At 37.8% G+C, this 14,360-nt stretch overlaps 2 protein-coding genes across 2 annotated transcripts; both read left to right on the top strand.

Moving 5' to 3' along the window:
• The first annotated feature begins 1,071 nt into the window (after window positions 1–1,071).
• pdzd3b (PDZ domain containing 3b) lies at window positions 1,072–8,259 on the top strand. Its single transcript, XM_042430206.1, has 11 exons — window positions 1,072–1,127; window positions 3,783–3,810; window positions 4,313–4,377; window positions 4,474–4,685; window positions 4,786–4,990; window positions 5,098–5,234; window positions 5,544–5,754; window positions 5,844–6,040; window positions 6,233–6,439; window positions 6,572–6,787; window positions 6,943–8,259. Exons 1-11 carry the CDS (start codon window positions 1,094–1,096, stop codon window positions 6,973–6,975), a joined length of 1,545 nt encoding a protein of 514 aa, XP_042286140.1. The 5' UTR covers window positions 1,072–1,093; the 3' UTR covers window positions 6,976–8,259.
• Window positions 8,260–9,572: 1,313 nt separating this feature from the next.
• atp5l (ATP synthase, H+ transporting, mitochondrial F0 complex, subunit g) lies at window positions 9,573–14,206 on the top strand. Its single transcript, XM_042431304.1, has 3 exons — window positions 9,573–9,722; window positions 10,098–10,258; window positions 14,010–14,206. Exons 1-3 carry the CDS (start codon window positions 9,671–9,673, stop codon window positions 14,106–14,108), a joined length of 312 nt encoding a protein of 103 aa, XP_042287238.1. The 5' UTR covers window positions 9,573–9,670; the 3' UTR covers window positions 14,109–14,206.
• The last annotated feature ends 154 nt before the right edge of the window (window positions 14,207–14,360 follow it).

Here is a 14,360-nt window from a genome sequence, read left to right as displayed (position 1 = left end):
ATCTAAGTTCATGGGTGACACAAAAGTAGGTGAGCGGTCATGCCATGTGCATGTGTGTGCGCAGTGGAAGGGGCAGTTTATGGTTTGGGGTCAATACAACTCATACATTGTCAGAAATTCTTAATGAGTAATGACCTCTAGACTCTGGTAGTTGCCAAGTCTGCATGTTAAAAATATGCCATATATCAGGAATGTCAGCACATAAAAAATACATATGACTTGATTGGAGTGCTGTCCTGTTAATGGTTTGTTGTTTGGTCTGTTTTGAGGTTTAAGCATCCAGAAAAGGATATTGGAGTTGTGTGTTTTGACTTATTATATCTGAAATTTGGTGATCACGAACGAACATTAAAGATGCAGGAAGTCATCACTTTTCTTTTCTTTTCTTCTATCTGTTAAATGCTGGTTCTTTTTACCTTTCTATTAAAGAAGCAGTGCAATTAGCTTACTTTATAAGTGCCTTAAAAATATAGTGAAATGTTCATAACAAAATCTAGTTAATATCTAGTTATCTAGTATCTAGTTAATAGCTTGCAGTGTTGTATGACCTCCTGGAAACCTTCATGTCAAATATGACCATTATTATTTTTGTGATTTTGCATGATGCTCATTCATCCTATTTTTTTTACTGTACATACAGTCAATTATGTGCATCAGCTCCATTTCTTCTGCTGCGACACTATCTGTGCTATAAATCACGACTCTGTTATTTTTATTGGAATGTTGGTCTGTTTGTGCAACTTGTCACTAAGCTTTGGCCTTGACACTTCGTCAGTCTTGGATGTGATTCTCATGGGAACAGATACAGCACACATCCATTTGTACACAGAGACACACACATAACAAGCTAATTTTCCATAACAAAATGAAAGTGCAAAGTCATTCATTTAGACAGAACAGGAGTGTGTGTTTTGTACTTTCAGTCAACAGTTCAACACACATTCAAAGTAGGTATGTGCGCTCAAAATTTCACACACAGATTAAACATTAAGCCTGGTGTCCGAGGGGAGGAGTCTCTCTGTGGTCCGAATAAATGTTTGGACGTACAATACTCTCACTGTTACACCCCTCTGTGTGGCTGACTGCTGACCTGATGGGAAAGAGACACAACATGAGATCAAATACAGGTACATTTAAAACTAATGTTATTTCCTATTTTTGTTTTCCAGCTGTCTCATCCAAGTTCTCCTGTTGTTCAGTATATTTTTGATATATTTCTATATTTAAAAAAAAAAATTGAACTTTCTATGTATTTCTTATTCCTGTGCCATTCAGCTGTGCTGCATGTAGGATCAAATTTAGATGGAATGTCGCATCTAAATTTAACAAAAATAAAGTCAATATGTTAAATGAAATACATACATTTTAAACACTTGACATGACATTTATAATTTGAACAAATGGAACACAACTGGTGGCATAGTGCGTCTAAGAAAAAAAAAGAAAATTATATTTTCAAATTGTGATCAGTCACAACTCAGCATCCTTATCTGTACAGAGTAAGAAGGCCAATTATCAATATTCAACAGACCCTGTTGTCTTTGTGTGTATGTGGAGGGTCACTATGTCCTAGAACATTAAAAAGAAGCTTTATGGTGGGGAAAAGCAAACAGTGACCCATTAGCAGCCAAAGTGCCCGTGGTATAAGCTATTCAGGTGAGGGGCTGCTTAGCCACCTAGATTTGATGTGATAGATGGATTTCTGAAGGTTACATTATCATACCAATGAGTTACATTCACATTTATCTATAATTAATCAAACAGATGAAGGTTCATAAAAGACAGGAAAGTGCTTTAACAGGCTGAGTTTGTTTTTATTTTACACTGTGTTAGAGAAACAAGGACTCAGTGTCACTGACATGATGAACCAAACAGATAAGCAGTGTTACAACTTAGAGGACAGTGACAGTTACAGTGTGTCATCTGCAGACATTTTCATGCCTCCTCATGGCCACTATGGAGAGATAAATAACCACGAATAAATGATAAATTCACTTTATTTTTATTTAACCTTTACCTATACAGGGTAGTAAGACTGAGCTTTTTACAGCAGCATCCTGTTAATAATAGACACAAAATAACAAGGAGGTAGCACTGTTTTGATTCAAGGTGACACTGCAGATTATTCCATGAAACTATAAACTTACAGCAAAGGCTGTTTTTCCTGATCAGTTCTGGTTTGAGTCTCCAGGAGCATCAACCAGTCACTGGAACTGGTTAAAGGTGCCAGAACAGCAAGGTTGAGATATGATATGACAATTTACCAATAAAGACTTTGTGGATAACTTTGTTGGTTATTATGTCACAAAACTGCTGAGATTATGTCTCAACAGACCAAGCTACTACACAATATTTAAATGTACATTTCTGGGCTGGGTCTGCCAAGATATGTACTTTCTGTGACCCTCTCAATATTAAGCCCAGTCAGAGTGGAGATACTGTAATGTATATCTATGCATATTTTTTTATCTTCATGAAGTTTTAATCTATGACCAATAAATGCATCTTGCAGTGCACTTAAGGAGAGTTGTTATCTCTCTATGGCTAATTAGATAGAACGCAGTAAAACAGTATAGTGTGTGTAAAGATTAGTTTTACACTTAGACACAGAAGAGATAACCTCAATTTACATGAATGGAGATCAGGACAGGTCCCAAAATGAATCCCTGCTGCACACCTTTAGCTGTCAGGAACTCAGATTTGATTTTGCCAACAACTGATGACAGTCTGATGTTGTTAAACCAGTTACAGACAACCGTTCCCACACCAGCCAAGAATAATATTTGTAAGAGTAAAGAATGATCAGCTGTATAATAGGCTTTTCTAAATCTGTAAATACAGAGGCACAGTGTTTCTTATTGTATAACCAGCAATTAAATCATTCAAGACTGTAGAAATGGCGGAGATGATGCCACGATTTGTCTAAAACCAGACTGATGTTGACTTAGGGTGCAGGACCCTGAGAGCAATGCCTTCAACTAAGTATTGACAAGTGATTCAAGAATTTTCAACAGGCAAGACAACTGGGATATTGGATAACACTGAATTATGTCAGACAGTAGGTTTTGTTTAAACAGCAAGTACACATTGTGCACTTCACTGAAGCTTGCTCAGTGCATGATGACAGAGATGTGCCGCATGGGGAAGAACAATGTGTACCACAATGTTTTTTGCTTGAAGGCTGAATGTGTTTTTCTCTGTCAAAATATCAGTCAGTATCTCATTTGTCCTGATGCAATAATCCAACTCAATGTTGCTGCTCACAGTAGACATACAAACAGTGTTGATTTATGTAAAAATGCTGTTTGATTGACTTTGAGTGTCAAGACCAGCCAAGTTTTGCTATCTGTCAGGTATTAATTTAGTAATATGAAACTTCAAGGTTTTTAATGTTCTAAAATTCCCTCCCCTTTTAGAGAGGACAAAGACTAGAGATAATCACATGTAGTCAAACCCTGTTTTATGGTGCCTCAGCTGATACTTATAGTCAGCAGATATGTCATCCATGGCTCAAACACCAGTCTTGCTGTTGAACTGATGCCTCGTAGTTTAAGGGACAGAACCACACAGAGCTGTAAGTTCAAATTTATATATCATAACGAAAACTGTGATTGCAAAATGTAATCTAGGGTGTGTGTTATCAAATTCGATTGATTACTAACATGGAAACTATATCACATATTTTGCTAAATGTGTATGGAAAGTGTATATATACCTGTATGGAATTTCATAGCATTTTATGCTGCTAAGCCATTGACTTCATCCGATCTCTGTTTTTCAAGGTTTGGTGGAAATCATAGGGTTGACAAAGTAAGTTCTGCTTTTCATCTAATTGTTTGCATTAATGTTCATAACTTCAAACCTTGTTATTTCACTCTTTTTCACATCTTTCTAAACTTATATATGAACACTGCTACTATACTACAATATACTACTATACATACTATACTATACTGCTACAACTACAACAACTACTAATAAAAATATCATGTTAAGTTTATCAGACACATGCAGAACAGAATTGGACATTAGGCCTGAAAAAGAGAATTACGGCGTTCATGTTACCCCAAACCTATATCACATTAATGTTCTGTGTATACAGCTTAAAAATCAGCTTAGCACGTGTATGTTGACTTTTGCAACATAGTAATCTTAAAGACTTTGAGCCCAAGATAAGACCTCCTAAGCACAGATAAATGGTTTTGATAATGAGGAGGAGCACAGATGAAGTTATGCAATTAATAGGCACGAAAAATTGTGATGTGATTGTGATTGAATAATTTCATAAAGTGTCTCTCATCTCTCTTTGAAGGAAATTTACATTTAATCCTAAAGAGGGAATAGACAACCCAGTGATGGTCATCACAGACGACGCCGGTATCTTGCATAAAAACTTCTAATTATCTTCTGTATATCAGACCCTGAGGAAACTCTGCTCTGTTTGACAACACTTTTCTTTCTTTTCCTGCTCAGACTCCGTTTTGACACCCAGCCCTCGTCTGTGTGTGCTCAAACGAGAGGAAGGGGAGTCATTTGGCTTCCATCTGCGGGTGGAAAGAGGGCGCCATGGTCACATAATCAGAAATGTTGTTTCAGGGGGGGTGGCAGGGCGCAGCGGCCTTCAAGATGGAGACAGGCTTCTGGAAGTCAACAACTACTATGTTGATGATGTTCCTCACCCTCAGGTAAGATGAGCTTCCAATATTATTTTAAACTGACAGAATCCTCTTGAAAGGATTGTTGTTTTCTAAATGAAACTACCATGTTTATGTTTTTATGAATCAGGTGGCCAAGAGGATAAAGCTATGTGGACACCAGTTATGTTTATTAGTGTTGGACGGGGAGGAATATGAGCAGGTTCTGTCCCGAGGTCAAGACCTCCAAGGTCTGGTCAGAGCACACAAAGGCGAAAGCTGCAAACCACCCAGACTCTGTCACATCACCAGGGATCCTGTCTCAGGTCTGGGCATTAACTTCACACCTGTGGAAGGTAACACTGCTCTTGGTAATCATAAGAAGTCCAAGGTTCAAGATTAGATGTCTGAGTTGAAATCTGTGCAATGTGATTCAATTGCTCCTCCTGTTTCTGCCCTCCAGGAGAGAAAGGCCACTTCTCTGTGAGCCTGGTAACAGGAGGTGCAGCTGAAAAGGCAGGAGTTTGTAAGGGGGATCGCCTAGTATGGATGAACGGAGCAACAGTGTCCGATCTCACTCACTCTGCACTCAGCAGGATGGTACATAGGCAGCCGGTTTTTATAATCCATTTGTAAAGTATATCATGGTTTCAATGTTACAGGGTTTGACGTACGAATAATAAGGAAGCAAATCCAAATTTTTGGAGCTTCCTTTATCAAACATTTAAAAAAGTAAAGTCAGACTACTTTTTGGTTGACTGATGTTTCTCATTTACAAAAAATAGTTATTATACTTAGATGTCCTACAAAAAGTGTACTTAACAATGGATGCAACTGCCAAGTGTACAACAAATTTGAAGTTATTATGTCCAGCCTTGCATAACAGTAATAATTAATGTTTTGCTGTAGATGAAAAAATGTGGCGATCACATCACCATCCTAGTAATTGACAGTGAGAGTGAGAAGGAGCACATGCGACAGAGGATGCCTATCCTGCCCACCATGGCTGTGCCACATAACCTGCCTTGTAGAGCTAGAAAACTCCACCTGGTCTCTGGGGGAAACTCTAATGGCTACGGCTTCCTCCTTCGGCTGGAAAAGGAGCCATCAGGACGCATAGGTGAGGGGACAAATAGAGTGCAAAACCCAAACACAAGCTTTTTATCTTTTAGTCTTTTACTTAAATGTCTGTGCGTTTTTGAACAAAAGCTCATGTGCTGCGAGAGGTGGACGTCGGCAGTCCAGCCGAGAGGGCAGGTATGCTGGACGGAGAGCTGCTGCTGGAGGTCAATGGAGAGTCAGTGGAGTCACGACAGCATGAGGAGGTTGTGAACAGAGTGAGAGAGAGTAAACAACATGTCTCTCTCACCACCATCGCTCCCCAGGGGCTAGAGTTTTACACCCAGGTTGGCATCACTGGCTATGTGTTTTTTCCTAAACACAATCTTTTATGTAATGTAATGCTTATATGAGTGTCAGCTGCGCATCACAAATTTTATTTTGTTTTTTTTATCATTACAATAGAAAGCAGAGATGAAGTAAAACATCCAGATAAGGATCAGTGTTTACTCTTCTTTTAAACATTTTTCTCTCCGCAGTTGGGTCTGTCTCCTCTTATCTTCTGTGGGGAGAATGCTGAGAAAGAAAATGAGAGCAGTGTACCAGCCTGTGCAGCAGAGCAGCCATTAAAGAAGGACATGGATGACTCGTGCAAGCCCAGGCTCTGTTCTCTCCAAAAAGGCCCTTTGGGTTTTGGTTTCAACCTCGGCTGTGTCCCCCAGAGTCGCGGGACCTTCATCAGCCTGGTGGGGATTAAATATAGTTTTCCTCTTAGTCAACATTACCTTGTTACTGAGGCAAAAAGAACAAGAAGAGAGTGGTCTAGGATATAATTATTTTTTCGTAAAATGTGGTGGTATATTTTTATTTTCCTGCAGGTGGCTTTTGGGGGCGCAGGGCAGAGAGCAGGACTACTTGTGGGTGATGTGGTGATGGAGGTCAATGGACAAAAAGTGGAGGATAAATGTCTGGAAGATGTGATTATGCTTGTGAAGGAAGGAGGACATTTTCTTTCCTTACTAGTCATGGATAAGACCAGCTACAACAAGTTGAAACAGACTGACTCACCTACTAGAGATGTCACTGACAGTGAGGTAAAAAATAAATTATTCATAATTATATACAATTAATTAATTATATATAAATGTATACATTATTACATACAGTACACTCCATAGTCTGTTAAGACATTCATTAATTTTCCAATGACCACTATCTTTACCATATTTTCTTGTTTGTATCTCACCAGGAGGAAGAAACTCATGAGATATCATCCTTGTGAGAGACAACATCTCAAACAACTCTGATGACATCATATGCCCACTGAGGAGACTTCAAACTGAGCTTTACCAGAAACTTGTCTCATATTATTATCATTATATTGGCCTGGATCTAATTCCAGGGCTTCATAAAGGAATCCAAGAGATGATAAAATAAGCAAAATGAAAATCAGATAAAGGTGTACCTGTGTCAGTTGTGCAAATCACAAAGAAATGTTGTAATGTGCATTTCTGTATGATATGAAAATGTCATTTTGTTCAGTATTATACATTTAGAGATGTAAAACCTTTAGTCTTTAGATCTAAATCAGATGAAATACTTTGCATTGTAAAATTCAGAGGAAATAAACTGATCCACATCTTAAAAACCCATAATCTCTATACACTAATGATCATATTGTACTTAGATTAATAGAAACCAACAGCTGTATGGAAGCAGAAACACATTCAGAAATCTGGAGAACTGCTTTCTTTAAAAAATGATCAGCAGTAATTGAAATGACTAAAAAAGCAAAAACAAAACACTGGTATGGCCCCTTAATACTATGTAAAAAACTGTTGATGTTTTTCTTTCTTTTTGGTGGAGTGTAAAGTTATGTGTATGTGTTTTACCTATAGATGTGACATTACATATAAAATGTTCTTGCAGAGAAAGTATATGTGTATTGACAATGTAGCTTACAGCAAATGTTGTAGTGATGGAAAAAAATCTTTGTTCTATTGTGTAACGGTTGCTGTAATCTTACCTGTATTTACCATCCATTAGCTAAGTTAAACTTGACATGGCCTAATATATAAAATTCAAACACATAAGTGAAAGCATGATGCCATGGTGTTTACAAAAATGCAGAAATGGAGGTGTGCACAATAGTGCTGTTGTTTTAGCAGAATTTATGCAACCAAAGATTTTCAGGTAACTGATACCCCGTTATTACCACATATATGCCATCATTTGGTGTTGTTGATATCTTGGCTGAGACAGTGATCTTATGAATAATATCATGGCCTGGGATGTGGGACCTTCTCCATCATAAGTACAGTATAATTGTGTGTCATTTCATCCACTTGCCAATTACTTGGCCTGGAACAGTATACTTGACCCACATCAATTTCCTTAACATGAAATCTGATGTGTTCTATCTAGTAAAAACCACAGCTAAAACATTTCTCCCACATAGGGTCTAACTTAAGGACACTTTAAACCCTTGGTTGGGGTGCAGCTAATTAATATTTTCATTATTGATTATCTATTTTTACACTTAGCCCAAGGTGACATCTTTTCACCACCCAAAATATTCAATTTAATAATAATATTTAATTTATTAATCAATATAAAATAGACAAAAGAAGCAAATTTAATAAATAATTTAATAAAATGTAATAAATTTTACCCATTTAATAAACTGGAATTAGCAAATGTTTCCCATTTTTGCTTGATAAATGACTTTAATGATTAATAAATTATCAAAATTATTGGTGATTAATGTTCCGTTGGTAGACTAACTGATTAATTTGCCTAATTGTTTCATCATCAGGCCTTATCATGTCCCAAATTAATGCCATCATTAATTTAATCATCAGTCTCTATCTAATGTATTTATATATCTGTAAAAAAACAACAACAACAACAAAAAAAAAAAACAGGTAAAATGTAAAATGAAGTAAACATGACTTACATAATGAAAACCAAGACGATCTACAGACCAGTAACATGTAAATTATCTTTATATAGCCCAGTCTGAGTTTAGCCTATAAATTGAGCCAAAACACATGCAACACTGCAGACAGCATCGTACCTGCTGGAGCTCAAGAAGGCAGAGAGAGGAGAAAGTGGATCTGTTAACAACATTTTCAGTTTATGTTAGAGAGTACTACTCTCAGTACACACAAGTATATATAGATGGTTCAAAACATCCAGAACATCTGACAACTGGGGCTGCTTTTTCAGTTCCAGACAGGAAAGTTGTTGGAATAAAGTGAACTATAAATGATCTGGGAGTCTACTCAGTGGAGATGCTGGTAGTGCTCTTGGCTCTGCAGTGGGCAGAGGAGAATAAACCAGGAAACACTCTAATCTGCTCTGATTCTGTTTGAGTTCTCAAGAGCCTGAAATCCTTATAAAAAAATAAGGGGTAGTTTTTACAGCTTAAACAACAGTCAATTCAGTCAACAGCCAAGTCAATTCAACAATAAGAAATATAGGTAGGTCAAGGAAAGGTCATTTGCAACAGAATAAGGCTAGGTCATTCCAATTTAAACACAGTATAACAGGAAAGCACCCAACCGGTTTATGTGAGCACTGTCAGGCTGAGGAGACTATTATGCATGCATTCATAGATTTTACTAAGTATCAAGAAAGACAATATATGAAGGAGGAACCTAGAAAGAGTGGAGTTCAGGAGCTCAGCATTAAAACTTTAATGAACCTGCCAAGTGGGCCGAGCAGTAGAGTTTTCTGTGAGTTTATTAGCCAGACAGGATTAATAGGTAGGATTTAATCTCTGGTCCACACTGAAGCAGAGGGTGGCGGTAATGCACCTAATGCGCTGGTTTCCCACCGTCGTTAAAAGCATAAAGAAGAAGAAGACGCAGCCGTAGTGTGTTTCTGTGCAGGCAATTGTGTGGTCAGCTGCAGTCCCAGGTCCTTCAGCTGGAGGTGACATTCAGTCGGCCAGCAGGAACGATTAACGAGTTAACATGGCACAAGCTGTGCAAAAACTGGTCGCAAAGGTGCCCTCCCTGGTCGGCGGTAAGTAAATGTGTTGTTTTATTATTCGTTACATGTGTTCAACAATGGATAACTGCATTATTGACAGTATAATCTGCAGTAACAGGACATAGCTAGGCCAACAATAGCGCCCAGCCTTCAATTGAATGAGACGGCAGTAATGTTGGTTTCTACTGTTTGTTTGTGCTGTCTTTTAACATTTTGTGTAGCCTTTTTAACATTTTGTGTCGTCTTGGTCCCTTTGATTAAGTTGTTTTTTGGCTGGCTGTGGCGGGTGACTCATACTGTTTACACTCTTAAGTCATATAGCTGAGCGGCTAATGCTATCAACCAGCAGCTCAGAGCAAAATTTAGCCCAAGCAAATGGAAAAATGAGCTGTATTTGTTCTCTCTCAGCCGCTGTCACCTACTCCAAACCTCGGCTAGCAACCTTCTGGCACTACGCCCGTGTCGAGCTGGTCCCCCCGAGCCCTGCAGAGATCCCCAAGGCCATCGAGGGAGCCACAAATATCGTGAAGGCTTTTCAGTCAGGACGCCTAGGTCAAACCACAGTGAAGGTGCGTGTGTTACTGCCAGACACACTTGTATTTAAGAACAAGAAATACGTTATTAATCCCGAGGGAAATTTAAAGATCCCCTCCAGACTTCTAAGACATATAAAAATACTCTGCTTTGATTTATAATTTGTGTCTGATATGTTTTTTTTTTTTCACTAAAAGTTAAAATTACCTAGTTATAAATTAAAATGACATTTATTCTTTCTCCCTCATTTAAAAGCCCAGAATTTCTGAATATGTAAATAGTTAAATTTTCTGAAATTTAACTGCTGAACACAAGATGTCTCCTACTTCACCGTAAAGTCCATTCTCAGTATATGTCCCCTGAGGCATCAAGTTTCCACATCACACTTGTGTAAAGCTACGTTCACACTAGTACGTTTTTATTTTAAAATGATGTATTAAAATGAAAATGATCTCCATCCACACAAGCGCTGTAGCACTGTTTCAGAAATAATTGCAGTCCATACTAACATGGACATAGCCTGAAAACGCATATCACATGACCATGCACGTACACTGGGCATTTGCATGCTGGTGTAAACAGGAAGCAGATTGTCTACTCTGTTGGTTGCCTAGTTGCAGAAAATACTACGGAGGAAGAACAGCAGTGTTGAAAAGTAAGACCAGAGATTTCTTCGCTTGGACTGACGATGAGATGGAACTGTCTACTGAAAGTAAAGGCGGCCACGGTGTGACTAATTAGACCCAATCAGGACGCAAATGTAGGTGTCTGCGTTATTGTTCTCAAAAGTCTCAGTTTCTGTCCGTCCAGACTAAAACGCAATCCCAGATTTTTCAAACTAAAACGGGTCCAGCAGCCTTTTCCAAAAGTCTTTTAGGGTTTGGAAAACGCCGGAGTATTCTGGATCCTAAGCATAAATGTAGCAAAAGTTATGCATTTTAAGACGAAAACGTATTAGTGTGGATGTAGCATAAGTTGCATACTTGACCAGGATCAGATTCCAAAATAGTTGTGATGTCACAAATCCTGCTTGTAGTCCCACCCCTTAAAATCAGATTTTCAATGAGCTCAGAAACTTTCGCAAATGAATGTGAAAACAGCCTCCTAGTGTCAAACTCTGCATGTTCATCATTCTGCACAGTGAAGCTCAAACATTCAACGATAACATCACACACACAACAGTAGAATAAAATAAAATAGTGATGTATGTTTGTTTTGGAGAGGAGGAGACCTCTGTGGATAATTCGGCTCCCAGTAAAAACCTCCTGATCGATGAACACTGAAGTAATCTTAACCCGGAGAAGCTGGATGTGTAACATTGAAGACAACAACTGATCCCACGCTACTTCACAATGTCATCAAACTCTGTCTTTTGTTCTTGTTTTGATTGAGAGACCCCTAGCAGCAGAAATTACATATTGTGTGTTTAAATGGTAAAATAGAAAAGGTTATTATACACTGTGCAGTAATTATATACATACTATATAATACATTTATGTATGAAGTGAATGTACCTCTAAACCAATCTATTTACTAAAGGAAGGGATGTTTGTATGTATGTATGTCCTTCGCGTATCTCTTGAACTTTTCATCTGATAGACTCCACACTTGGTGGGTGTATAGTTGGGGAACAGAGGGTGTGCAGTATCGAACTTCTGTATGTCAGAGAGACCAGAATTGAGGCGTTACACGAGTCGGAGAAAAGTGCTCTAAAAAGAGAAAAGTAGACAGCGAAAACAGAACTTTTAATCAAGAATAGACACTCTTACCCCGTCTCTAGACAGAAAGTGTAGTGTAAGCAGCACGTTTAGCAGATCAGCAGCAAGCGACTACACAGGATGCATTCAGGTACATTGTTGAGCGTGGGTCTCCCATGTTTTGGAAGCGCTCAGAGCCCAACACACAATGACTGTAGTTATGCATGTAAAACGGAGCAAATACTTCCACGGGCTGTTCAAAATCAGTTTGTCTCATTTACTCTGAGACTATGGCAATTGTGAAGCACCACTACAGTCAAAGCACAAATCTTTGGAGTTAACATAGCCTGCCCAGCACATTTAGCAGATGAGCAGCAGCGCGTGAACCGTTGTGTCTACGCAGGAGGTGTTCAGGTACATGGCTGATCGTAGGTCACCCACGTTTTGCAAGCGCTCAGAGCCCAATACACGCTTATGGACCCGCATAAAATGAAGGAAATACTTCTCACAGGCAGATCAAAACCAGTTTGTCTTGTGTGAAGCGCCACTACAGACAAAGCACAAATCTTTAGAACAAACATACCGAAAATGAACGATCTAAGAGCCCAATATGATTGATCCACTTTATTTTAGGAAGCACGTTATTTTATTTTTAAATGCAGCCCTTATTTTACTTAACATGGGAATAGAACATGTATGTATATATACTACTAGTAATTACTTATATTTACTTATAATTTTTAACATCTGCTTATAATAGAATGTTAGTTTCTTTCATGTTGTTGATGTGTATATACTCATTCACAACTCAAATCAACTGTAATCATTTGTCTATGTGCTGAAGCAATCGGCCCGTTCTAAACAGGCACATTTTGAACAGGCACTGCACTAGTAATTAAAAAAAATTACTTAAGATCAGATGTTGGAATTATGTTGATAAGCATTTAAAATTCTGTTCATAAAAGTGATGTCAGATTGTAAAATGAAGCCTTGCATCAGTCTCCGCAGTTTGTACAGTGTGTGTGTGTGTGTGTGTGTGTGTACTTTACTGTATATATCCATCATTAGAAAGCCCAATACAATTGTTTTCCCCTAAATTTGTTCACAGAACATCAGGTTGTGGTAGCTGTATGTTTTATTTAAGACAACTTGAGCAAGATAGTTTCTGGTATCCAGTGGTGGAATGTAACTAAGTATATTTACTCAAGTACTGTACTTGAGTACAGTATTGAAGCGCTTGTACTTTACTTGAGTATTTCCATTTTGTGCTACTTTATACTTCTACCCCACTACAGTTCAGAGGGAAATATTGTACTTTCTACTCCACTACATTTATTTCACAGTTACTAGTTACTTTTCAGATCAATTTTATATTTGTAAAACATGTTAAGCTGTTAAGCAGCTTGCTGATTAAAGTTGTTGTCTTTAATTGCAACTGTCCTTCATGTTAAAGGTTCACTTAAATGACAAGAACATATATCCTATAGCAATGGTTTGGTTTCATTTGTTAAGAGTTGTTAGTTATTCAGTGCAGAGATTTGGACAGCCCACCCCAGTACAATTTTTGTTTGTGGTGATTGCAGCACTGAGAAATAACAAACTGTATGAAAGCTGCAGCTGGTCTTCTGGTTATTTTCTCAATCACTCATTTTATCATTTTGTCTATAAAATGTCAGAAAATAGTGAAAAGTGCCAATTATGATTCATCAGAGCCCAAAGAGATGTATTCAGCTTACACACTGATTCAGTTTAAAACTCAAATATATTATGTTAACTGTTAGAGTTGACAAAAGCATCAAAATCAAAAAGTATTCAAAATCCTCAGATGTGAGAAGCTTGAACTAGAGAATTTAAGGTATTTTTGCCTGAAAGAGGCAAGAGGAAAAATGAGTGAAATTATTGATTTTCAAATAGTTTCTGATTAGTTTTTGATCAACAAATCAATAAAACTACTAATTAAATACTCCTAGGTAAGCTTTTCATAGTGGACACATGAGGTCAGGTGTATTCATCAGTATTAGTCTTGTTTTATTGTTAGTCTATGTTGTAAAAAATAAATGCTTATTTAAGGCTAATTTGTTTCTTACAGGATGCTCTAAGGAACGGACTGGTGGCCACTGAAGTGATGATGTGGTTCTACATTGGCGAGTGCATCGGCAAAGGAGGCATTGTTGGCTATAATGTCTGAGTTTTGGACTGTTGTGCTTTTTGTTTTCTCTTGAGCGTTGTATGCTCAACTTCCTGTAAAATTCCTGGGAATCAATAAACAGATGTCTATTGTTAAAAAAAAAAAAAAGTGTTTTCTGAGTCCTTCATTTCTTCGTGCAACAGATCATAATGTTTGGTTATATTCTTACCTGCAGCTATATTACAAAATGTAATTTTTTTAATAACATGCATGTATTTAACAATGCATTTGACAAATACAAGCATACAGCTT

The sequence above is a fragment of the Thunnus maccoyii genome, chromosome 13, assembly GCF_910596095.1.
Source record: "Thunnus maccoyii chromosome 13, fThuMac1.1, whole genome shotgun sequence".
NCBI classification, from domain to species: Eukaryota; Metazoa; Chordata; class Actinopteri; order Scombriformes; family Scombridae; genus Thunnus; species Thunnus maccoyii.
The sequence above is the reverse complement of the archived record's forward strand: the minus strand, read 5'-3'. Positions and strand labels throughout refer to the sequence as shown.